General features: G+C 39.9%; 1 protein-coding gene across 1 annotated transcript in view; it reads left to right on the top strand.

Annotated features, from left to right (window-relative positions):
* The window catches only part of COL25A1 (collagen type XXV alpha 1 chain), a 336819-nt gene that overhangs the window by 228604 nt on the left and 81691 nt on the right, over positions 1–26524 (top strand). The window contains exons 6-10 of the mRNA XM_074147547.1: positions 3915–3941; positions 4107–4133; positions 16051–16122; positions 16992–17099; positions 20992–21027. Coding sequence (XP_074003648.1) covers positions 3915–3941; positions 4107–4133; positions 16051–16122; positions 16992–17099; positions 20992–21027 — 270 coding nt within the window. The remainder of the gene's footprint in view (positions 1–3914; positions 3942–4106; positions 4134–16050; positions 16123–16991; positions 17100–20991; positions 21028–26524) is intronic.

Genomic DNA, 26524 nt, shown 5'->3' on the forward strand with positions numbered 1-26524 from the left:
TTACTATTTTCAGTTCTGCTGTCCCCTTGATGCTTGGAGCCTTTTTGATGAAGTCATGGTAGAACTGCCTGTATTACAATGAAAGGCAGATCTAGAACAAAGGGAATATGAAGACAGTGTATCTATAAGAGAATTCAGATAATTTTGAACGTTTTCAAACCAGTATAAATCAAATACTGGCTTTTCAAGAGGTCCTCTGAATGTAACTGCTGCAAAACTATAAAGGTGGCAATGGCTGCAAGGGTGGAATACAAAATGAGCATCTTTCAGGGAAAGACGTATAAAATGCCAGCTGTGTAAAAAATCATGCTGATCATACTCAGCCAAAAAAACCCACACCAACGGTCACCTGTCAGTAATCCTGAATATGACTGCTGAATGGATTTGACCTTAATTTCGGCTTTGTTCTCGGCTAGCAGGTGCCTGGAGGCCTTTCAGTCTGGTTTAGAAGACCTTGTTTTAAAAACAGTAGTATTTGTCGCCTAATTATGAATGCAGATTTTGCATGTGTTTGTGATTTACAAGGCCTTGCTTATGTGAAACAGGCTATAAACTCTCCTTGGAAATGTATAGTAGTCTGGAGTAGATAATTACACTTTGAGAAAAGAGCCTCTGTTTCCAGTGAAAACACTGTAAAGTTATTTCAGAAATGCTCTGACCTCAGACGTTTCATATAACTTACACAAAATGCTTTCACATTTGTGCAGCAGCTAACGGCTTGATCTCTGCCATCTCATAAACGAAAGCACAGAAGTCTCCCTGGGAAAAAAGCAGGATGTCTATGCTGTGGCCTACAAAGCTAGTGTTATTTTACTCACTCTGTTCTTTGTGTCTATACCCTTAAACAGAAGAAACCTTGCCCTCCTTTAAACAAATCTGTCTCCTAATCACACCCCACCCCCACAAAGCCAGCTTTCCCTCAGATTTTTCTTCTTCCCTGCCTCCACTCCGTGTACACACTAATAAATTCTGCAGTAAAAACCTTGGGAGAATTTCTCAGCGCAAATGGAAAGAAGATGTCAAAGGCTGAGGATAGGAATTTTCTTTTTAAAGTTGCAAAAACAATAGAGAACAATTGAAACAATGGGGGAAGAGCCAGAGATGGGTGAACAAGCCATGAAAGAATTGCATTAATTTTGTTTTGATGAAACCCCACTGATTCTCTTCACTAGCGTCCAAAAGAGCTATTTTTGTTTGCAATTGTTTGTTTGTTTTTCAAGACTCTTGGTAGAAAGCAAAAGCGTTGCAAATACAAGTGCAGGGACTTGTGAGAATGTTCACACCAGAAATGCTCTTCTGGCCTTTTGAAAAAGCTGGTTTTAACTTCTGGTTCAATGAAGTTGTCAGGTATTGGTGAAGACTTTGTATGAAAAATCTGTATGCTGGAAGGTTGACTTAACAGAAACAATGGTGTGTGGCACTCAGGGAGAGCAAACACCAAGCAGTCATAATTGCTGGCTTTGCCAGCAATGAAAAAAACCCCATGGATTTCTGAATATGATGTGGACAGGTAATTTTCAGAAAACCCTGCACAGGAAAAGAACAAAATTTAATTGAGCTATGTGGTTCAGTCTTATTGAAAAACATGTTTAGGTATGGATTATGCTTTCAGAGAACTCTCAACAGAGGAAAATATGCAGGGGAGAGGCCACTTCTGCGGGTGGAAACAGCTGAGCATCTTGCCGGCAAGATGGCCTGGTAGCCCCCCAGATCTGCCGGCTGAACCTCTCGTGTGAGCACTCTCTGCCTTATTTCTGCTCCAGTGAGCTCGCTTAGCTCAGGGAGCTGACGGGGTCTCTGCTGTCTTAGTTTGTACCAGCTGGCAGAGCTGTGGCAGGCACGCCTCGGAACAGTTGTGAGCCAAAGCCCATCAGAAGTAGGGCTACCCCTGGGCGTAACAACGGCGTTGAGCATCTGGATGAAGGCAGGAGCAACTCCCCCAATCGCGGCATGATCCAAAAACCAACATGTGTCTGCAGTCTTGGTCATGTCATGTTATTTATAATTTCACGCCTAAGACCCAAGAAATAGGATTCTGACTGTAGCAGATAGAGGTCATATTATTTGCAGTTTGCAGCCAGTAAGATATTCAGAGCCAGTAATGGTTTGATAATTCAAGGAGACTGAACACACGAGCACAGCCCTTTGCTTGTGCTCGTTGTTCGCTCTGGAAAAGGCAGTAACAGCCAGAATTGAGTGATTTTAGTTCTTCCTGTTCCGCAATTACTGTGTTACTGATGGTAGGAGTTTGGGAATTCACAAGCTCAAGGGCATGTATGCATGTTTTAAAATGGGCCTGCTGAAAAGCTGGTCTGCTCTAATGTCACATCCAAGGAAGCACATGTGGAGTCTGTAGCTAACAGCAGACATTGCTGCATGTACTTTCCAGTGCATTGGAAAGGGACAGTAGGGGATAAAGTATTAAAAAAAAATATAAAAAAAAGATGGAGAACTCTTAAAAGTGCAGCAAGGTCCTATCCATTTATTAAGTCATTTTGTTTAATTTGTTTTTAAAGAGGACAAGTTCTTGCAGGGCAACACAAAGTGGAGAGGGGTCATAGTTAATTGAGTAGATGGTTTTCCCTCAGTGAGCTCAGAGCTCCCTTGCAGTGAGCACTGTCATTCTAAAGGAGATGCGGGGACGTCAGGTAGCAGACTTGTTTCTGCGTCCTCTGCAAGAGACAGAAGAGATGGCAGATTATGGAAGGAGAGGCATATGCTCTAACTCCTTGAAAGATTTACCAGCAGATGCTCTTCTCTGGCATGCATCAGAAGCCCTTAAAAATAAGCAGAAAATTGGCTACAATAGGGATTCTGGAAGACTTGCCTGTGGTTGATCACATCTTTAATACACAGCAGGCTGACCTTCCTTCCACGTGAATTTATGTGAACCACATGAATTTTTACCAGTGTATATTCTGAAATGGTTCAGACGTGCTCAGCTCAACTATGTTGCACTGGGTTATTTCTAATTATGTTGCCGGTGGCAACTTTTTCTTGTACCGCCTACACATACATACACGCACACCTTCTCTTTTTGTTACGGCAGTGGACCCTGCTAGCTTGGATGGCTCCTTCTCGGTTTCCAGCTGTTTTCGTATGTACCTCGGGTCCTTCTTTGTAATGAAACACCTGTGTATCTTTCAGAAAGCTGGAGGTAGAGTCTGCACTGTGTAAACAGTCAGTTCTCTGCAGAGTGCTAGCATTTCTATTCACACGATACTAACCTGAAGACTAGTGGTTTAGAAACCTGCTGGTAGCTTTCTGGAAGGTGCTCAATAAAAACGGAATAGGAAAGGACCTCGCTGTTTTGTGATTCTGTCACCTTACTGTTGGTCTGGGGGTAAGTAACAGTAAATATTACTTCTGCAAAATCATGGTATTCAAAGAGCCCATTTTGCCTAAAACAGTGTGCTTGAGACTAAACATCAGCTTCAGCATTGCCAAAGATAGGAATGAAAACACAACTTTTAGATTCCCTGATCCATTTTTCTTTGGCAATCTAAGCCAAGGAGGGTGCCAAAATACATGGCAGATTTATGCGTCTCTGAATTTATTAGCTGCACTTGCAAAGAAGTTTTACAGTCTTAGAACACATTTATTATCTGATAGGAGATAAACTGTTGTCCCTTGCTGCAATCAATAGAAATTTTGCCATTTCAGGCATAGTTTTGCATGTCTAAGTGGTCGGATTCAACACATGGGGTGAGCAAACTATTCAAGAAATAACCACGCAGTGCCTATTATTACTGCAGTGAAGAAGCCGCTTCTGGAATAGCCCTGGGCTTTGGAGTGAAAAACGATAAGGAAATACCTTGTTAGGAAGAAATGGCAGGTTGGCACAGACCTCTTTCTTGCTGTGTCCCAGGACTTCAGCAGCATCAGTAATTCATTTTTGCTTCTGTTTCTTTCAGGGCCCTCCTGGTCCAAAAGGCGAGAAGGTGAGTTGATGCCCGGGTGACACTTGCAAGGTGAACGGAAAGCCCTCCCAGCATGAACTAAAGAGACCGTTTGTATTGACGCAGTGTAATGTTAGAATATGTAAGAGAGCTGGGTAGCACACAGATGCTGTGTTAAACCTATCATCTCATCTTTCCACTTTGCAGGGAGATCAAGGTGATCAGGGCCCTCGGGTAAGCATCTTAAAAACAATGTTACACTTCCCCTTCGCTGAGTAGGCAATTAGTCTTTAGTGCAAAACTAAATTAAATACACTGTCTGAGCTAATTATGCTTATTAGCTGCATTTACCCTGCATGTTGAAGTAAGTGTCTGCAGGACAGAAATACTGAACATGACCAGATAGTGTCTGGGAAGATTTGGGCAACAATAGTAAGTAATGCATTAGAATATACGATTTCCATTACGGGTGACAGCAGGTTTCACAGTGATTTTGCTCTGCTGTATAAAAGCTGGCTTTCCTAACCAAACCTTTCAGTTTCCCCAGCAATGTTTTCACGCCTTGCATGGGCTCCCACAACACACAGGGCTGGTGGGTTTCTAATAAATGTACTTCTAGATTTCATGTAAGATGGATCTAGTATTTAGTGAATTCTAAACAAATATCACGTATGCACGTATTAGCGCTTTTTCCTGACACATATGTATCTAATATTTTAAATAATAACAATATTATCACCTTGTAAATGCATCCAGACAATTAGACAGAACATGGTTTAGTTGTGGAAATAGAAAGGTTTTTTTAATTTTTAAATATCATGTTTATTTTAACAGGAAAAAAAGGAATACGGGGGTGAAAGTTCAGATAGATTGGTCGTGCCAGTTCATTTTTCTTTACATCTGTGCTTCATTAGAAAATGTTTGGTTGTATTGTCCTGATGATATAGTGACTCTCTTCAGTTACACATTTATAAATTTTTCCATAACAGCTTGTTCCATGGATTTATTTTTTCTATTAACTGTACTAAATATTTTGAATTTGCAATTTTATTTTATTTTATTATTTTATTTTGTTTTGTTTTACTTTTTGTAGTCAATAAGATTATCTAAAGTCACAACATGCTTTTGTAGTTGAATTTGGTGTTGGTGCTACTGGTGGTGTATTACCTACAGGGTTCAATTAGGTGTCCTGTTACGCTTGGTGATATGAGGGCACGTTATAACGACAGAAGCCAATTAGTGAACAGCTTTAAATATTATTTCAGTTGAAACTCAACAAGAAGAATTGGAAAACTGTTTAAAGAAATACAAAGGAAGCAGAGAGTAACAGTATGAGAACATGTTTTATCTAGGCTAGCTAATACTCACACTGAAGGTTCTGAAGAATGTAAAAATTTCCTTTTAACTTCTAAGCAAATTTAGTATCTCTCAGATGCCAATCCAGCCTGTATATTTTGGCTGGTTCTGGGCTACAGAACCTTGTGGGGAACGTGAGGAGGGAGGGCAGAAGAGGAGAGTGGAGCAGTGCCCGTGGCTTGGGAGAGGAGATGCTCTGTGCAGAACGCGTGAGTCAGAGGTCTGTGCGTAGGTGCTTGCACTAAGTCACCTTACATTCCAAAGAACTAGTGTTCGGTTCAGAGCAGGAGAGCAAATTTGATGGAGCTATCAGAGAGGGATACAGCAAAAAATAAATACGGAAAGACAATATTGTGAAGACTATTACACAGCTGAGGATAAAAACGTGGAATTATGGATGTTGGAGAAGTTTTAAAATGGAAGAGCAGAGGACAGTTTTGGAGGGAAAGCAAAGGTGGCAGAGCTTCCACTGGTCCAGAAATCTCGGCAAAATGTTGGAGAGATGTAAGAAAGTGGTTAAGCGTGTGTGGCTTTCAGTCCCTGGGCTGGCAGCGTTGGCAATACCCAATAAGAAGATGCAAGTTTGTTCAGTGTTACCTTGTAGGCAGAACACCTTCAAGGAGTACAGTGGAGTATCTACTCTACAGAGACTGTTGTGTCCCACTTTGCCAAGATATGCCCCCTTTACTGGAGGGCAGTAGAGTCCTCACTGGTCCATACGAATCATGGTTATGGCTGCTTTATGGTTTTGCTAAATCAAGGACATCACAAAGTTTTATCTGCAGCAGCAGATGGCAGTTGAGGTTGAATTCTATATCTGAATATAGAAAAGGAATTGAATAAGGTCAGCAGTAGGGAGGAAGATGTGGTGAATAGCACCTTGTGGGCTAGCTGAACCTTCACTGATTGTTTAGTCGATGTGTATTGTAGTAACGTACCTCTTTTTTAAAATATATAACTTAGGTAATTTGGCCAGTATTGTTGGTTTTCACTTTATTTTATATATATATTATTGGTATTTTGAATTGCACTTGAATGTGTTCTACAGCAACTTCTCCTTTTTTGCCTTCTGTATTTCACAAGTAATAAGTACTACGGTGCCTCTGACTATTTTATGTTTCATGGTACAGCAGTTCTCTCTTCTGCTGACTGTCTTCAGGGTGAATCTGCTCAACTTGCTGTGCCAGAGGACTTACAATATAATTAATGGAAACTATACATGTAAGCCAGTCATGCACCAAATGAAACTAAACCCATTTAAACCTGGTTGATTACTTTGCTCATGGTTTTCCAATACTGCCTATGTAAAATAACTGCTTTCGGAGAAGCCGTCGTACTGTATTATTTTAGAGAAATATTGTACCTGAACATGACTGCGGGATGACATCAACATTTGGATTTGACAAATTTGCAGACTGACTGGATATAATAACTAAAAGTGATGGACATTTCAAAGTTAATTCATGCTTTACAGATAAGGAGACTGAAGTTTCATTGGTTTTATAATTTTACATATTGGCTTGAGACTAATATTGAGCTTTGCAAAGATTTTTATTGTTCCAAGTAATTTTTAATACTGAAATTTCAAAATGACCCTTGTCCTTATAAATCTACTTTCTTTCCTCCGGGCATTTTCATTAGTAAAAGAAAACAAAATAATATGTAAACACTGTCCAGGTCAAGATGAGACCTGAAATTTTTAAAGTCCTGCTAAAATGAAAAGAGAAATATTTGTAAAACAAGGAATTGTTGCTTTCTATCCCCACCCAAGTTTTCACCTTGGACTTTGAGACTTTTGAGAGATCCTTCTTTCTGAAATCATTTCAAAACTGTAAAACCGGTAATCAGTTATCTCAAGACTTCTTGTTCACAGTCACTGGACATCCTGAATGAACCTGAACTGCTTTGAGGTTCAGGTTTTCTTGCAAATATCTTCATTAAATCAATATCATAGTAGGAACCCGACCCTGCAAGTACTGCCCAGAGATCAGACATTTGTTTTTAAAATAATTGGTCTGATTTTTTTTTTCTTTTTTTAAAGAATCTCAGGGGTTTTCTTAAGTATTCAGAAGTAATCTGCTGATCAGTCTCCACCATCACACAGAGATGGCATAAGGGCTCTAGTTCATAATGCCAAGTGGCTTAATCTACTTAATTCCATACTGCCTGTAGAAAATGTGAGCCAAAACTACATTCCGGTAGTGTGGGTGATGTCAAAATTCATGCCCTGAGTGTGGGTTTGAACAGCAGGTTAATATAGCTTTTGGTCACATGAGACTGCAGATAAGCTAGTGGTGGACGCATTCGAAAGTCCATTTGAAGAAATGCTCTTTTTGATCTCTTTATATATTTTTATATCAGATCTCTCTTTGTTACTCTGAAGTTCTGGTAGACTAAACATTTAGGTCAAATGCAGAACTAGCTTTCCTCAACACCAGTGTAAGAAACAGTAATGTTAGTAAATCTTTTGAATGCTTTTATTTTTGCAGAGGACATGGCTTCATGACATGTCCATGGAGATTTGCGTTATTGTACTGAGCCATGACAAAATTAAAAGTGATAAGTTCTAGCCTGTGGACTCTTAGAATAAATGCTGATGTCAGTACACTGCTCAGTTCCAGTTGCTCAGCCTTTGAAGATTTCGTAATGGTTGGATTGCAAAGGATATATTGTCCAAGTAGAGATTGTACCCTGATTAATGGTAATAGTTCTTCAAAGGTGAATGTTTGGGAATGGAACAGCTAGTACTGAGTGTCTTAATCAGTCTGTTCCCATCCTTCTGTAAATGACATAATAAATATCTTCTGTCCTTTGGTTCAGATACGTGAGAGATTGCCTGCTTATCAGGTCTAGAAATCATCAGCTAGCAGCTGCCTTTAAATTGGTTTTGGTCTAGGTACGATGAGAAACCACCCAGAAGCCATACATAAGTATTTCCATAAAATTATTTTCTCCTTTTGGTATGTTTAAGTAAATTTTCCCAGCAGCTGGGTCTGCAGAGAACTGATAACGTCTCTAAAATATCTTCAGCAGAAGAGATTAAGTTCTAGAAAAGAAAGGTACTCAGAAGTTTATTTTATTGTGTTAACCTTTATTGACTTGAAGATTAGAAAGGTTCCTTGTGTATTGTTAAAACAGTTAGGTTTGGGTAGTGATATAATGTTCTTTTCTATTTAACTCTTTCCTCTTCCCTGTTTATTTTTAATACATTTGCTTCTTATTTGCTGCCAGCTAGAGAGAAATCATTGTTTTACAATATAAATTTTGCAGGTTCTACACTTCTGTGCTGGGAAAATATTTTAAAATTATCTGATATTGACAGAAATGGTCCTGGCAGCAGTCTATTTGCTGAAATAACTAAATACAAAAATGTATCTATACATGTAATAACCTTTTTAAATGAAATATTGTTTCATTTGTTGCATTATATATACAACTTTTATAAACTGTCCCATATCAAAGGGAAACTAAATATATCCAAGCAATAGGTTTTGACCTCATTGTTTTTTAAGAAAATTTTAAAAAGTCTGGTTTGAATATGTGTCCATTATTAGTTAATATGTTTCTAAGGAAACATATATTTTATTTATATAAATATTTTATATATATATAATATTATATACTATATATTTTATATATATAAATATTTCTAAGGAAATATATATTTTATTTATATAAATTTTTTGGGACTTTTCCTGCTCCTACTGGCAATAAATCTAAAACCTATATTCATGTCATTAGAATCAGTACCTCATTCATAAATCAGAAAATACTACTTATTGAGTGATGATTAAACCGTGATCATTAACTTTTCACCCTCTTTTAAAGTCATCTTATTCTGTATTATATTTATTCAAAAGTGGACCCTTTTTTTTTTTAAGAAAAGAACAGTTGTTTTTTTTTTGAGAAAGGAACATATTTGCTTCACAAAATAGATGGTAGTATATAAATTAATCTGAGTTCTTGCCTTCACCAAAAGCAAGACTCCATTTTTTGGAGGCATTGCAAACTGTAGCAGATGTTGGTAAATCAGTGATGTAATAGGAAGTTTTGTTCCCAAACAGTGCATGCTTCTAATTTTTATCCTCATTCAACCTCTTGTCAAAACAAAAATGGTTTGGTATTATAGTTGGAGTCTTATGTTAAATATAATTTTACATAATTTAAACGTATTCAGTGAATTCCTTCCAGGACTGTCCTTGATGTTTGATTATATCCTACTAAGTTTTCTATTAATTTCTTCTATAAATACTGCTCATGAATTTTATCTGCCTTAATAGAAGGACTGTGTAGCTTTCATTAGCATAAATTAGCCTTGTGCCCGGCTTTTTCTTTTCTGATTAAATACTCTTTGATTTCATTTATATGAATATGCTGTCAAAAGCTGCAGTAAAGGTGGTGATATAGTGATGTTATTCCCTTAAGTGATATTCTTACGTGTGTAGAAAAGCATATTTTCCGGTTTACCATGTGTTACTTCAAACATACAGTACAAACGCAGTACTGCTTTAAATTCATGCTTTAACAGTACGACTGCCCACATAGTTGTTTATTCTGTTGTTAATTGTCCTGTGTAAAGCAAATTATAGTTCAAGTTATAAACTACATCTAATCACTGTTTCAAACTATACCCCTAGTGTGCCACAATAAGAAGGCTAAAAAACTGTTCATGATTCCTTCGGTTAATGTAACTTTCACTGAAGCAGCATCATTGACAAAAACTGCCGGATGTCTGGTTTAATGCCAAATTGTCTGTGAGCAGTTAATTTAACTTCTGAGACTTTGTTTCCTTATCTGCCGAAAGGCAACAGGGGAATTTACCTACTCCATTCCTGGGACTAATTATCTGTTCTGCTTCACTAGTATTAGGCTGTTGTGGCTCCTAGGTTTTTCTCCGTTAAGCTGAAAGTAGGGTAACAAACTGGAGCAAGGTAACTGGGAGCTCTGTAACTAGAAGAGGGTAGGAAAGAACTCAGATTTGCTGGCTGCCAACTTGTGTCTGAAGCACTGGCACACTCAGACTTGAGATGTGCCGCCTTTCCATGGCCTTTTGGCTTTGGATGACTCTCCAGGGCCAAGCTATGCCTTTGATGTTCAGCTCCTGAGGTTCCCCTGGGGAATGCAGAACAGCTGTGACACTCTAGAGAGAGTGCCACATACCTGCTCCCAAGATGAGGATGTTGTCATTCCTGTCTTAAGAGCTAGGCAGTGCATTTCTTCACTCACCACCAGTTGGTTTGCATCTTGCCCCTTTTTAGTAATGCTGGAGGAATGGCGAGGAAGGAAGTCTGTGTACATCCTGTTCCTTTTCCTACAGCCCTGTCCTGTGACGGAGAAAACATCATGTAGCCGTTTTATCTCAAACCACAGCTGTCCTACAGAAGTGCTGCAATACTGAGCACTTGAGTTAGAGCACTTTGATCCAAAACAACTCTTTAAAAATATTTCATCCACTCCTAATCAATATCATAGAAGTGGCTTGAACCACTTACTTATGTCACATAACTCTAGTTGGGTATAAAATTTTAAGAGCAACATAAGCCAGGACAGAATATTTTTGCTGGGAGAAACAATTTGGTTTGAGGGAGGACCAACTTCTCTGGAAGTTAACTGGGTGCCTACCATCAGTTTCAGTGAGAGTGATAGGTTTACCTTCAGGAAGGGTATTTTGTGCAGGTCAGATGGTGATCACTCATCAGAATTCGTAGCTGAGTTGTGTGGAAAAGAGATTTGCCTCACTGAAAATTCGTCTAATACTAGGACCAAAATAGAGAAATGCTGGCTTTTTCCAGTTTTGTTCATTTTGAGTGCGGCGTCAGATAGAGTTTACTGTGAAAATACAGAGGTCATTACAGAAAATAACACTTTTGTAATGATCTGTTTGTGTTATTTCTTAAGCATTACACTTTTATTATTTTAATACAAAGTCTGAATCATTACATAGTGTATTCAAATTAAAACTCTTTGCGGAATGATTGCCTAAGTGAAAAGAAATTCTTGGATCCTTGGCTTGTTGTGGTGCACTGTTTTAGTTAGCAGATCTGCTGATGGAGAAAGCAGCAGTTATGATAAAAGGGATTATATAAAAGAGCTCCTGCTGGGAGTCCATGGCACCATACAGGGTGATACCGAACACTGTATTCCCCAGGGCAGGTACAATAATTAGCTGCAGGACTGGCACTTGGTCTGAGGGATTAATTAGAACTGGAGGTGGTGTTGGGGGAAGGTAAAGCAGCCATAAAGAGTGTCAGGATCACTCTGGCTTGAAGCCTGTGTGATTTGATGTGAAATAGCAGCAGCTGGCTGTAACCTTAGGAAGTGCAAGTGAACAGCAGGTGGTAATTCCTGTCTCATTTACCATGTCTTCGCAGGAACACGTAAGCTTGTGCAGCTTGGGTTTATTGGCAGGTCAGAAGGAAAATCCTAAGGAGGACTGTGTCAGTATAGTAAAAATGGAGTGTACGCAGCATAGTGTAAAACCGGTAATGCTGTTACTTAATGTTATTATGCTTGCCATATGACAAGGTTATGACGACCTTCTAATATCGGCCTCATGTAGGCCAATGCACTGTGAATACACTGAACGTACTGTGAAAAATCTGGGACTGCTAGTGTAAATTACGTCTTTGGAGGCTGTGATGGATGTAACAGGAAAACTATTTAATCTAAGTAAAAAATCAGACAGAGGGAATAATATGATGTTCTGGCATCCTTTGGTTTTCTCTGTAGCCATTGTATGGGGACGAGTAGGCTTTATCTACATTTCCAGGTAGGTGAGCAGGATCCTACATTCTGTGATCACATGTTTATTAGCCTCCACCAAGCATCATGTTTTGCTTGGCATTTGAGCAAAAATTGCAGCAAGGCATGCAACAAATGTGCTAATTTAGAAATTGTAACCAGCTAGCAATTCAGGGTGAGCTTGAGTTGCTGTCAGCAGAGGAATTTAGTGGGCCAGTGGTCGCTGTTGATCACTGTAGTGTTTTGTATTCTGTGGGGGCCTCCCAGGGTGTAGAAGAAGAGCCCTTCCTATGTGCAGTTCAAGAATCAAACCAAATAAAGAGAAAATTGAGTAACTTTGAATCCATCGTTGAGAACAGCTTTAGATAGAGAAAAAATAAAACAGATCTAGGGGATATTTGTGGCTATATTTATAGCAGAGTGACAGGAAAGGAAGAGAACTCATTTTGTGGGAAGGATAGCTCTTTTTATGCCTTTTTAGAAGCTCATCGTGTGCCAACATTATCTTTCGTGGATGCCAGAAGATGCGATGCCTTCTAAAGCGTCCCACGCATACGAAAACTATGTACCCATTATAGTTTCTTTGCTGGGTTCCATTTAATATCCCCGTGTTTTTGGCTCTCTCTAAATATGTGTGTTACTTACGGGGAGATGATCCAGGTCCAAGCTGGCATTGCGTGTCTCTGACCATTAGGTCTGAGATTATGCCTGCTTTGGGCAAAGGAAAGAAAACTTTGTCCTTCTTGGGAACAAGCTGAAAGAAGTTACTAAGCTGATGATGGAAGAATGGAGTCGTCCCTTTTTCTTATGTGTTATATGTATATATATATATATAGGCAGAAAGCTGCAGTACTGCTAGCTACTCTTGAACTTGTCTGTGTGGTGTTGGGAGGCATTGAGAGCACTAGGGCTGGGCTGTGAAGTGCTCTACATAAATGTTTTTGTGTGGAGCTACACAAAACTTTCAGAATTCTTTCATTTCTTCTCAAGGAAAAAAAAAAAAAAGTCTTTCTTGGCAAACCAGTACCTTTTCTTACTAAACTCCTTTCTTAATTAATGCTCAGCTCTCCGTGTTCAAGATGAAACCAAACCTAATATGAGTTTTGAGTTTCCACCTTGTAAAATGTCAAATTGCAAATATGCTACATTTAGAGGTAACTGAAAATTACTGTGCTGTAATCCTAAAGGCTGATGGGTAAAAGTGAAGTTGTTAAAAGATTTTCTCTTTATCCCTTTTTTTAATAAATGACATTTAAAGTTTATTGCTTGCTATTCAGATTTTAGTTCTTTTGTAGGTTTCTTGTTTGTACTCATTTCCATTACATGGGTATTGTAGTTTTATCTAGAAGAGAAGGGACCATGTGCACAGCAGGGCTAATGAGTCACAGATGTAAAGATTCTGGCACATTACCATCTAATAACTTCTTTAACTTATATTCCATAATAAGATAAATGCAAATTTGATACATCTGTTTTCTAAATGATGTATCATTCCAGTCTTAGCAGTGTCTCAGGAGTGAGTTTCTTTAAATGTTTGGAGTTTTATCCTTTTTTGGTTTTGTTTTATTTGTTTCTAAAGAGGAGATTTCAGGTCACTGAGCAATGCAGTCAGCCACACCACGGTTTGTCAGAACGAAGTGGGAAGGCTGGCAAAACTGCCACCGGCTTTATGGGATCCCCTCACAGAGTCTCCGCTTCCTCCTCTCACGGGTGGAGGAACAACAGGAATAAATGCACCTCAGAGGTGCTAGTGAAGGACATGTACGCATCAGAAAGTTGCTGAGCCGTTTTTTTGTCAAGACCGGTGCAGTCTTTTTGATCCAGAGGATCACTGATGTGATTGCTCCTGGAGGTGAATAGGGAAAGTATTTGCCATGTTAAAGTAATCTGCTGCAGTTGAGAAGACCTTGGCAGGCCGCTGTTGCCTGTTGGTGCTTTCCACCAGGCCAGCTGGGCTGCAAAGGGCTCGGGCACTGTGGCAACATGTGTTGCCCCAGCAGAGACTTCACACTGGACTTCTTGGAAGCCACCTCGTCCGGCAGCCAGAGCCAGGCACAGCCCTCCCTTTTGGAGATGCCAAGCTGCAGCCTTGCTGCTGCCACGTACTCCAGGGCCACATACAGAGCGGCTGTGCTACCAGCTCCACCTCATAGAGGTGGCATGTGTGCGTGCATGCATGTAGGGGGCTTGGAGCTGCTAGACTGTATTTTACTCTATGTTCCTCAGCCTGATGTCTCTCAGCCATTGAATAAGCCTGTGCTTCAGACAGTGCGCTATGCTAAAGGCAGGGAGAAGACTTGGGGATTTCCTTCTGTGAGGTTTCAGCTTTATCAGAAGGTCTAATTTGCACCCTACAAGGCAGCACAAGAAAAGTGTTGAACCGAGAGCAAAATTCACTCCTTGTATTGTCACAGCAGGCCACAATCGCCACACTCTTCTTTTTTTCTGCACGTGTTGGTAGAGTAGGATATGAGAAACCATATGCAGCACAAAGCGCTTGAGGGGAAAAATTCTGCCCTGGATATGAAAATGCTGCTATGTGTCTTGGAAACGTTGACCTTGGCCATTCTGGACTACCCAAGATCTAGCAGTAGATTGTTGTTCAGTGTTTATAATTGTGTACGTACTACCAGTTTATGTGCTGAATGTCATATGTTAAACAGAACGTGAGGAGCGGGATTATACAAATTATACATACAATTATACAAAGCGCTTCAAAATCCACCGTCACTGCTGCCAAGCTCTGCAGCAATCCGGAATCAAAGCTTTCTACGTAGCTCTCTTGAAGTGCTGTAGCACATTTGAATTGAAAATGGCTCAGTCATCAGCTGGCTGGTAGTCTAACAACTGTCAAATTTATTGTAATTTTAAGGAAAGTCACCTCCATGGGACTGCTTCTTCTAAAATCTCTAGATATTCTAGTTGTAAAGTAAGAGCCTGCATCTGCAGTGCAGTGCAAAGCTAACTCTGTTTCCCATATGACAGAGAGGCTGTTTCCCATCAGTAGGTAATGTGGGGTATACTAAACATAGTGTTCGTTCCGTTTGTCTGTTAGTAAATTGTCTCTGTGATGTTTGTGTTGTGCTGTTTTGGTACTATGTTATGCTGTGTCCCTAGGGTCTGCCAGGCTTCCCCACAGTCGCTGCTCTGCACAGTAATCAGATCCTCACCGTCAAGGTTTGTGGCTGACATGTACCTGTTCAGTCAGGTCTCTCTGTATCAGCATAAAAGTGCACATGAAAAATTGTTTGCACCACGGGACACCAATGAATCCTTACGGTGGACCTAAGTCAACCCTCACTGCCTTTACATTGCTATAAGTACTCCTGATACAGAGCATGGGATCAAATCTACAACTGTGTATGGTGTTAACCCCGGCAGCACCCACATTCCGTGGGATCTTGGGTCAGCATTTTATTTTCAGATGAGATTTGTCTGTAGCTCTGGTCCGTGAGGCATACAGGAGTGTGGAAGATGTCAGTGAACTCTATACTGGTTACATATAGAGTCAGCTATTTGTGTTGGGTATCAGAGGTTTAATCTGTAGATACAGATTTTTTCAAAGTGCGTTTGCAAATTAAGCAGGAAGGATTGAAGCAATCTGGTAAAGCTGGAACTACAGTCCTTGTTAAAATGACACCATTCTTCATGGCACAATATGCTGGTTAGAAAATCTGACTGAAAGTTGAACTGGTGCTTTGTCTCTAGAAGCTTTGCTGAAGGAACAGCGTATAAAAATACTGATTTTTAGGGCCTGGGTAATGAAAAAATTAATACAAATGAAGAATGCTCACTTGGAATCTGAAGAGAAAAAAGTTACACAGTTAATTCATTGTATCTGATTAATTCATGAAGCAGTGTGTCCTGTACATTCGAGGTCAATTTCTTCCCAAGAAAATGCACAGTTTCTGTCAGGCAGAAGCACCGGTTTATATTATTTTAGCTATTACAAATCTAATGACTATGTCTTTATTTCTTTCTCGGGCCTTCTGATGTCTATTCTTCAATTCTGTCATCTCTGATCTTCAACTTTTGACCTCACCTGCCTGATCAGATGGTGTTTCCTAAAATCAATCATGGGTTTCTCTCTGCTGATCAGCAGCTCATTAAACGCCGCCTCATTAAGGTAGTGCTTCATCTCACTGGAATCGGGTTCTTCTTTACATTCAGTTTACTCTTTGCTGTACTTTTTTGGTCAAATGCCTTCTTATCGCAGGTTGTTCATTTGAAAATGTTAATGATATTAACAATTAAAAGGCTATGGGTAGCTTTGCTAAATGATCCATGTTTAAGATGCAGTCAACTTTTTTCCAGCGGTTTGCAGTGGTGTGCTGGAAATTTAACAACTTGAGCACCAGACTTGGTGTCTTGTTTTTTTAAAGGGGAAGGTAAGATGTTTTGGCAGCTCTCTTGACAATTGGCTTTTACAAATTAATAGGTTTAAGTCATTATAGGAGTTGGCTGATTGTCACTATAAAACAACTCCTCCAAACAGATGAAAAATTATGTAGAACTTTGTGGAAAAGCAGTTATTTTCCATGCTCATTTTTGAAATCCATGCCTGCATCATTGATGGGCTTGGAAAATTGCTGTGCAAACTGTATATTCTCGCATGTGACCTCTTTTTTACCTTATCTTTGTTATGATTATGCCAATTGTGAAGCGAACAGCTGGTTATTGAAAACAGTTACTTGCTCTGGAAAACTGTATGAGTAAAATATTGCAAGGCTACCCCAAATTTTGGCTTACGTCCTGTGGTAGGACAAGCGGTTTAGAATTTGAGCCTTCTGCTCTGTAGCTGATCGCACTGGACAGATACAAGCCCTTGGTCTTCAAGGCAAAGTGCAGTCTCTGCCATAAGCGGTGAAGAAGCCAGTGTCCAACTCATGACCGCTTCTTCCAGCCAGTCTTTCAGTCTTTCTGGGTAAATCGATGTCTTTTTGTGTGGTTGATGCCTGTAAAGCAAACTTCTGATGAGTTTTTTCATTAATTTAGGGGGACCAAGGACAAGCTGGCCCCCCTGGGCCTCCAGGGCCACCAGGACCCAGAGGTCCCCCAGGAGATACCGGCAAAGATGGTCCTCGTGGGATGCCTGGCATACCAGTAAGTTAGTCTGTTGCTGTCGCGGTATCCAAATTCCTCTCAAGTGTGTGCCAGCTCAGTTTCAAAGAAGTTTTCTGAGGTAAGATTGGCAAGTAAGACACGTGGAAGTGGAACCACAGGAAGATTTCATGGTGTACCTGAAGTCCCCCACACACAGAGCAAGTTCCTAGCAGGGCCAAGAGTAACACCTAGGTTCCTTGCCTCCCACTTGTTTCCCCACACATTCTAAGGTTTCTCAGTTGCTCATTGATGTTTAATAGCTACATGAGGAGGGTCTGCCCTGTTCCACAACTGGCAAATGTTTCTACTCAAACGTTGAGATAAAGCTGAATTTGAGACGTTGTAGAGTGGCTGGGCTTGACTTCTCGCTTCTTAATGATTTAGCCTCAGAAATCATGGAATTAAAGCAAGAAACTGCTAAATGCTGCCTGAAGTATGATGAATTTTGCAGTCGGATTCTGCCATCTTTACACAAGTAGAACAGAACCATTTTCTTTGGCTCGTCCCCCATATTTCATTAGAACAACCAGCAGAATCCAGTATATTGCCTCTTGTTTGTTTTAGGCACAGGATCAGACCCACTGCCCTTGGCACTTCGTGACCTGATGACTACACAGTTTTTAAGCAGATGCATAAAACACAGGCTTTTTTTTTCTTTTTTCTTTCTTTTTTTTTAGCAAAGTATGAGTATGGTTTTGGTTTTGTATTTTGTAGCCTCCTTAATTTTAATTCTTTTGAAAGAAATACCTCTCTTTTCGTCACGAATGCCACTGCCTTATCAGTTTGGAAATGGAGTCACAGGCAGGAAGGAGACACGACAACTGACATGCCACGTGTACAGATGCAACCCCCCCCACACACAGACATGCACCCCCTTGATAAGTAAAGATCACGGCCAAGAGGACACGTAGGGAACTAGCAAGGTGAGGACCAGCGCTGGAAACAGAAACAGGTTTTTTGAAGAAAAAGCAGAGCTCATTTTGTGGGGCCAGGGCAGGAAGGCATAAAATTTGCCTGCAGGCCCGTTTTTAGATAAAACCAGGGAAGAAAATATCTGTGCTCCTGTTCTGGCCCTATTCAGTTTTCCTCATCTGAAATTGTATTAACTGTACAAATATGATATAATACAATGATAGTAGTAAGGCTCCTGCTAAAATTTCCTGTGAAAATCCAGCAAGGCTTGGCCTGTAGTTCTCTGGGGTTGCTTTTATTGTTGTTGTCGTTTGGGGTTTGGGTTGTTTTTTTTTTTACCATTATTGCCTATAAGTTCTAGCTTGAGGTTATGAAATGCCATTCAGAGTCTTATGGCTTCCATTGCAATGCTTTACTTTGGCCACCTCCTCGTTTCTTCCTGGTCCTGGAGCACCTCAGGCTTTGGGCCTCATGTGGGCCTCACTTGTGCCCTTCTGATGCGGTGAGATGGACTGCGGTCAGCAGAGTGGCTTCTGGTTTGATGTAGTGAGGGTGAGACTGAAACCAGGGGCCATTTCTGGCCGCAGTGATACCGTTTTTATAACCTGCGTAGAAGAGGCTGGGAGAATCAGCTGGTGTTGCTGACTGCGGCGCGACTGTGTGTTGCTTGGGGTTTTGTGCTTCTTAGCAAAGGGAACATTAGTGTTTGTCATAACAGGAAAGTAATGCATTTTATGCAATGAGATCATTCCATTTCATAATAGTTCTGTGGTGATTTTGACTTTAGATGGCAAGGGAGAGTTTCTTTTTATAGATTTTTAAGCTGTGGCTATCTTAAGACCTATAGCATTATGGAAAGTCAGTTCATAATACTGCTTTAGAATCAGATACAAACAAGCACTCAGATAGAAATCATCTGGATTGCTGACTGTTGTTACCATCCTGCTCCTTCCTACTGTCCTGTACCCTCAGGTTAATGTTGCTGATCCTCAAAAGGCTTCTTCCTCCATGGCTATGTGATATACAGTCAAGCAGGAGAGCCTGTAAAGGGAAACTTAGCTGAGAGGTAGTGAGAACTTTCTTTTTAAAAGGCTTGCATGGACCTTTGAGCTAAAGAGCTGACAACAAAAAAATAGCCGCACCGTGTTATGAGTAGAGACACTGCAGCATCACACAGCTATAGGATGGTCCTTACAATGGCCAACCACCATTAGAAGGCAGTTAGAAGGCACTCTTTTGCAGTGCTAAGCAAAGCAGGGGCTTCTCTTCCAGCCTGTCCTCCTCAATCACCAGAGCCATAAGATGATGTTTGGGCCCTTGCTTTCCCCCATGCCCATACACTTGCTTTGTATCCTGAGAAAGTGAGGCAGCCGAGGTAGCAAGGTACACGGAGCAATCACGATTACTTCTCTCCCACAGTATTGCAGGATTGAGGAGCAGCCTGTGTGCCCACACGTCTCCATCTGTGCCAACACATCTCCATCTGTGCCCACACGTCTCCATCTGTGTCATGATCGCTTTGCATCCCAGAAGTGTGCATCCTGTTGCAGATACTTAAAGCTTCCAGAGATGAGAATGTGTTGGTTTCTCAGGCAGAAAATCGCTAGAGCTAAGGAGGTAGAAATGTTAGGGAAGTGCTGTTGGGCCTATTGCCAGCAGAGAGAGAACCAAGGAAGAGTAGAGGTGTGAGAGAGGGTTGTCCATCCCTCTGCTAAGCCTTTATTTGGATGTCAACAGAAGAACATGTTGAAACCAAAGCGTAATTGCCTCCCTACAAAGTGATACCTAGAATATGTGCCTTCCCTTTGCATCACACAGACACCAGCACAAAGACTTTGAAACTTTAACACCTCCAAGAAGTAGTAAAAGAAGAAGGAGGATTTTTTGCTGGTAATAAGAATAGAATATGATACAAACTCTTGAAATTATTTCACCATTATTTCCCAACATTTGTGGGGATGTCTTGATGCTCACTTCAGGCTGTGTGGTTGCTGTATACGTGAGTTAGCAAGGCTTCACAATGACCTGAAAAGTCCAACAAGCTTGGGTAATTAGCCATCAGAAACCTGTGTCTGTGTGGTTTCTGTCTTCTGAATATCTAGGTGCGTTTGCAGATGCTACGTGTTTGCTTCTAAATGCAATGTGCATACACCCAAAGAAGCAGTTCTGGTTCTTTTTAGTTGCCAAGAACAGCAGCATCAGAACAGTTCTCATCAGTTTTTTGACAGGTTTTCTTTTATGACAAGTGCTCTGTTGGTTTTACAGGAGAGTGATCTATAAACCAGATCACTGAAATGATAGGAACTCTGTTTTTTGGATGGGTATTTTTAGCCCGTATTGTACAACTGATATGTTTTACTGTCTCTACAGACAGTGGTATGTGTTCATATGGGAAGAAAGGGGAGAAGGTAGATTCTGATTTTATGTAGAGCTGTGCCCACAGAAAGAGAATACATTGGAAAAATGATGAGTTACCATTTTGAAAGCCAATCCAGGTATTTAACAGCTGAGTAATTACTGCATGGTTTCAAAATACCAATATTCATGGGTTTATGGAACATGGTAATTTGTAATGTTAAGTTATGCCTGCTGACTGAGGTGATGACACAGAGCAGTAGTTTTGGAATATGTAAGCAGTTACATTCGGCACATATGTGAAAATAACCTTTCTCTGTGTCCATTAGCACCACTGACTGGAATGGAATATTATGTTCGGAATCAAGGGACAGAGTCAGGACACCAATACTTAACTGTTGGCTTGAGAACTATACAATTACATGATTGTGAAATAGTACTTTGCCTCTTAAAATGTCTGAGATTTGGCCTACTAGTTTAAAAAGCAAAGAAGTAATACATTTAATGTGCAGTCAGCTGCCATACCTGTTTAAGAATGGACTTTTAAGATACTTTATTATTAGGTAGAAAACTGAATTCAAGACGTGCTACTGAAATTATACACTCTTCTTTTTTATATTTTAAGGGTGAGCCAGGAAAACCAGGAGAACAAGGACTGACAGTAAGTACTCATTTCTTTCAGTTTGCTAAGAAACTGTAACAGATACATGGCATATACAGATTTTAAAATGTGAAATTCCAGGAAGCTTTATATCTATATCTGTATCTTTATATCTGTGTATTTCCTAACCTTCCTTTGTCACAGACTATTTGAAGTCTCATTTGTGAAGAAAACATGAGAAAGACAATATCCTCTTTTTACATACAGTTGCCTGTCATATAAGGCCAACTTCTGTAAGCTTGCAGAAGTAGAGGGAAATAAAACAGCTAAGGGCATAGCAAAGCAAAAAAGAGCCAAGTCAGGTGTTCCCAGTTCCTGGCGCCCGCTTACTACTGTCTGTAGAGTGGAGCTGTTTCCACCTTGAGACCATTGAGTAGTACAAGAACCATCTAGTTGTTTTAAGGGCCAAAATCCCAGCTGTCTCTGTGGCAATAGCTCTGGCCCTTTGCCCAATGGAACAGTGAAGACACAGCACAGCATGCTGAAACTCTCAGAATATTTTCCTCTCCTGAGGGTTTGGGTTTTTTCTGAGTGTGTGTGAGAATGTATCAACCAAATGAATGCATTTTTTTTACAAATAATCATATATGGGAGTATATGTTTTCTGTTGCATCAGGAACTAATTAATCCTATTCATTTGGAAGCAAATTGAAGCTCCGCTGGTCGTAAATCCATTTCAGCCACAGGGTAAGGCATCAGAAGTTTCTGCCTGTCACAAATTCCCAGAACTGTGAAACATGTGGTGGGTTTTTTCCCCTTAAGATCTCCCTAAACACTCATGGTCATTCTTATTTTTATGAGAGATGACACAATTGTAGCCCGTGGCATGTGGTTTTGATTCCTGAATGCTTCTGAGGAAGAAGATTATATACTCATCAATCAGTGCAGATATGAATGCTATCTTTTTGAATTTATGTAGTTTTAAACAGGTGTGATGATATTTTATTTTGACAAATTGCAAAACATTTTGAATTGAAAAAACCCAATATCTTTTGGAAGAAAAAGATAAGATTCTGAGACTTGGAAATACCTGCTGTGATCAGGCAGTCAAAGTCCTGGACTTTTTCGTTTTGAGATAATGGTTTAACAAAATCAAAACCAAAGCCTCCCAAAGGTATCACCTAGTGTTTTAACATGCTTCCAGGCTCTTTTTTTGTTTTTTCCTTTTGCTTTCTGAGGGCCTGGTAATAATAGGTGCAATAGCTGGGAAGGGTGTGTGTGTGTGTTTTTTGTTTTGTTTTGTTTTATTTTGTTTGGAATTTTCTCCTACTTGGCCTCTGGACAAAACTCACTCAGATTTTGCCACAATGTCTTCCTTTTACACAAGATCAGATCTTTGGGGTCATAGAATACCTGAGGGCTTTTAAAGCAAAACATAGTCCGTCACCTTTTAGTGTTCATGTTCAGAAGATTCCCACTGCTCTAAAGTAACTGTCTGTGTGTAAGAACTAAAAAACTGGTACTGTTTTTCTAAATGAAGGTTTGTTTAAATAAGGAGAAAGGTGCTTTAAAAATCAAATCAGCAAGCATGAATTATTGAAGTTTACATGAATTACCAGCTCTGAATGCCTGCTCTAAAAGGCAGTTTGACAGCTTAAATGTTAGGTTGTGTATAGATCAAGTAAAGAGCATCAGAGTATCAGGGAGAGGTAATTAATTTCTTTTAATTCCTCTTGGTGCTTCTGACATACTCCTTATGCCTGTACAGATTTCCAGACTCTGTTCCCTACGGAAGGTGCTGCAATTATTCAGGTGCTTCCGCAACCTTCAGGAAGTACATCCAAACTGTAGGGAATGTTTCACAGCATCTGGTGCTCTCCTTGGCTCTATCTTGCCTCCATCCTGGATGAAGAACTAGAGTACATGCCACAGTACTTGATTCTTACTGGAAAGGGCCTTGGACATGTGAGCAAATAGGAAGCGTTATGTGGAACTAGCAAAATGTATGCTATGCAAGAGGGAAGGCCAGTAATTTTCTTAGCTTTTCAACCTTTTCAGTTAAAGTTATGTCCTGCCTCTCATAATCCATCCTTTTTCCCATGACATTTGTCTGCTCTTCCTGGTGATAAGGACTCTTAAATACCATACGAGAGTTTTTCTGTTTTATCATCTCATTTTCAGAATGAATCATAAATGAATTTGTGATTCTTTTCTACCCAAGAGCTAGGATTTCTCGTTGTAGACTATTCATGAGAACTTAAAGTGAGTCAGTGATGGGGAATCTCAAAGGCTGACACTGATAGATTAACGTTTTCAGATTCATAGGATAGAAGGTATGCATGGTTTTGTTTCTAATTTTCACATGGTAGAGGTTTTGGTGCTTTTATGTTTAAAGTATTTTAAACTAGTGCATAGTAATAAAAATTTGGAAGATCAAAATTTGCAATCTTTTCAGCTCCTTGGAAAAGAATTAAATTTAAACGTGTTCACTGTATGAATCAACCACTTCTTGTCACTGAAAAAAACCGCTTTTTTTTTTTATCCCCCAAAATTGGCTTTAAAGACAGATAAGTGATTTTACAGTTGTTTAGCATGAACAGAATAGTCCAGAATAACCAGAGAATTCAGGTAAAGGTGTCTCTTTGCAAAATAAATCTATACTATAATGATTAACCCAAATGCAAAATCCCTCTGCTTTAAGATATATTGTTTTCCAAACTAGTAGTTTTGTGCTTATACAGCCTCGCTGGGCATCTGTTCAAGAAAGTAAGAAGTAATGTTACTGCTTTTGCTAGTTTTTGAGAATAAAGAGGATGTTATGCCAAAGGATATTACCATTTGTGAAAGTGGGAAAGTGTAACCTTGCAGCTAAGACTGCAAAATGTGACATCTTTAAAACGAATTAATATTAATTCTTCTTCTTAGGTTAAAATTAACAAAATGAACTCACAGGGACCAGGCAGAACTGACTGGGAAGTGCTGCTGGCTTCAACTCAGCCTTTCCGGCCAATGGCCAAGGCCAGATCCTCAGTCGGTGTGAATCTTCATAGCTCCTCCGGGAGACTACTAATTGTGATTTTGTTTTCAATGGCCAGAGTTCTGCAGCAGCCTTCTTTTTTTTTCATTCTGGTAGCATGTTCACAGTAAATTTTATAAGGTGTTGTTCTTAAGCTGTTTAGCTGCAAAAGTTTACTAAGAACTCACAGATGAAATGGAAAATTTCAGCCTGTGCCTCTCACAGCAACTAATCTTTTTTTCCCCAATACAGTTGCATGGACCTTAACTTGCAGGAAATCTCAGGAAAAAAAGACTTTGACATTTTGTGACCTCTGTACTTCAGTGATGGCTACCACAACAGTGACTAAGAGAATGATTATAAGAAGCTCTGCCTGAGCACTAAATTAATAGATATTCCTGCTCTTTTAATCAGTTAAGGGAGATAGCATTGGAGGGGGCACCGCTTAATCAGAAGTTACAAGAGGTTTCCCATCATATGTGATCTATTTTCTTATCTGGTTGTCCTTTTATCTAGGTGATTCATCAATAGTAAAGCATTTCGCGTTTCAATACTAGTACTCTGGAAATTGCAGTCTTTATGAAACACTGCTCAACCACGCAGGAACACTTTTTCAGAATTACATCATGTGCCCGTTACACACGTGTAACGTTACACACAGAAAATGCTATCAGTGGGTAGAACACGGGCTCAACTGAAATGCAGATAACTACTTTGTATGAAACCTGTGCTTTCCTCTTCATGTACATCTGCTAGTTCAGGTTTCCTTCTTAAGTACTTTATGCCATTAGACTGGTAAGAAAATGATTTGTGGGAGTAAGGAAGTGATTGTCCCCCTGTACTCGGCACTGGTGAGGCCGCACCTCAAATACTGTGTCCAGTTTTGGGCCCCTCGCTACAAGAAAGACATTGAGGTGCTGGAGCGTGTCCAGAGAAGGGCAACAAAGCTGATTAAGGCTCCAGAGCACAAATCTGATGAGGAGTGGCTGAGGGGACTGAGCTTGTTTAGCCTGAAGAAAAAGAGCCTGAGGGGAGACCTTACTGCTCTCTACAACTACTTGAGGTTATAGCGAAGTGGGTGTTGGTCCCTTCTTCCAAGTAACAAGTGGTAGGGCAAGAGGAAATAGCTTCAAGTTGTGCGAGGGGAGGTTTAGATTGGAAAAAATTCTTCACTGAAAGGGTTGTCAAGCATTGGAACAGACTGTCCGGAGAACTGGTTGAGTCACCATCCCTGGAGGTATCTAAAAGACGTGTAGATGTGGTGCTTAGGGACGTGGTTCAGTGGTGGACTTGGCAGTGTTAGGTTAACAGTTGGAGTCAATGATTTTAAAGGTCTTTTCCAACCGAAGTGATTCTATGATTCCATTCTAAGTGTTTAAAGATTCTTATATGGACCAAAGGGGAAATATATATTATCAGGGACAGTCTTAGAACTTTTGTTGTCCCATATAGACACAGTACCTACCTGGTCTTCTAGGTACAAAGAGCTTTCACTTTACATTGGAAATTTGGAAGCTTAAAAAAACAGGATTTTTTTTTTTTTTTTTTTTTTGCAAAGCTTTGGAATAAGAGATTTCTTGTATGGCAGTGTATTTCACCATTGTGACATATTCTGCTGCATAACTTTTTCAGTATATAAAAACATTCACTCTTCCGTTATATTTTTGTTAGGTATTTTCATTTGGTGTTTGCTCTCCCTCTCCATGAACTCCGATGCCTTGTAAAACAAATCATTACTGCTGCCGCCCCCGACTGGCAAATTGAAAATGCCCAGATTTTCTAGTTCGTAGTTCAAGTTTTCATGTTAAGCAACTGAGTCACTAGAAGCTGGATACAGATACACCTGGAGAGGCTGTTGCTAATGTATCACACCCTGAATTACTGTGCTTTGAAACTTAAACTTTAACCTTTACAGGGCAGAATTATTTCTTATTTTGCAGCTTGTTAAAGCACAAGGAACACAGTAAGCTTTAAAGGAAAACACAATTGTAACATTAAAAGGGAAGCCTAGGAAGAACTACTACATTTACATTTACTGCAGTCATTTCAGGTTTTTTTAATTTATTCAAGATAGTTATTTGTCAAGGCCCGCCTGAAGTGTCCACCTTCATTCAATTATTTCTATTATGCCAAGGTTTGATATGATGCAAGCTCTGGAGGTCTGTTGATCTCAAAAAAACCGCAGTGATTGAAGAGTGACATTCATAGTGAAAATATTTTATCTTTTAAAAACACAATTGCATAGACAACTTTGATAAACATTTGTTTATACTTGCTTACCCAGTCTTCCAAGTGCTTAAGTAACTATCAAATAATTCTCCATCTCCAGAGAAACACAGATAGTTTAATTTCTTTGGAGCAGCGTACCTTCTTCTTCCATCCACCTATTGAGGAGCTGTTTGAATGAGAACCTAATTCAGTGAAGCCCTGCAGTAGCTTGTCATAGCTGCCTAACTAGTTTACTCAATTGCACATGTTGGCAAAGGTTTCTTCTGAAGCGTTCATGGTATCTGAAACAGCAAGAACTATTTTTAATTTTTA

The sequence above is a fragment of the Numenius arquata genome, chromosome 5, assembly GCF_964106895.1.
Source record: "Numenius arquata chromosome 5, bNumArq3.hap1.1, whole genome shotgun sequence".
NCBI classification, from domain to species: Eukaryota; Metazoa; Chordata; class Aves; order Charadriiformes; family Scolopacidae; genus Numenius; species Numenius arquata.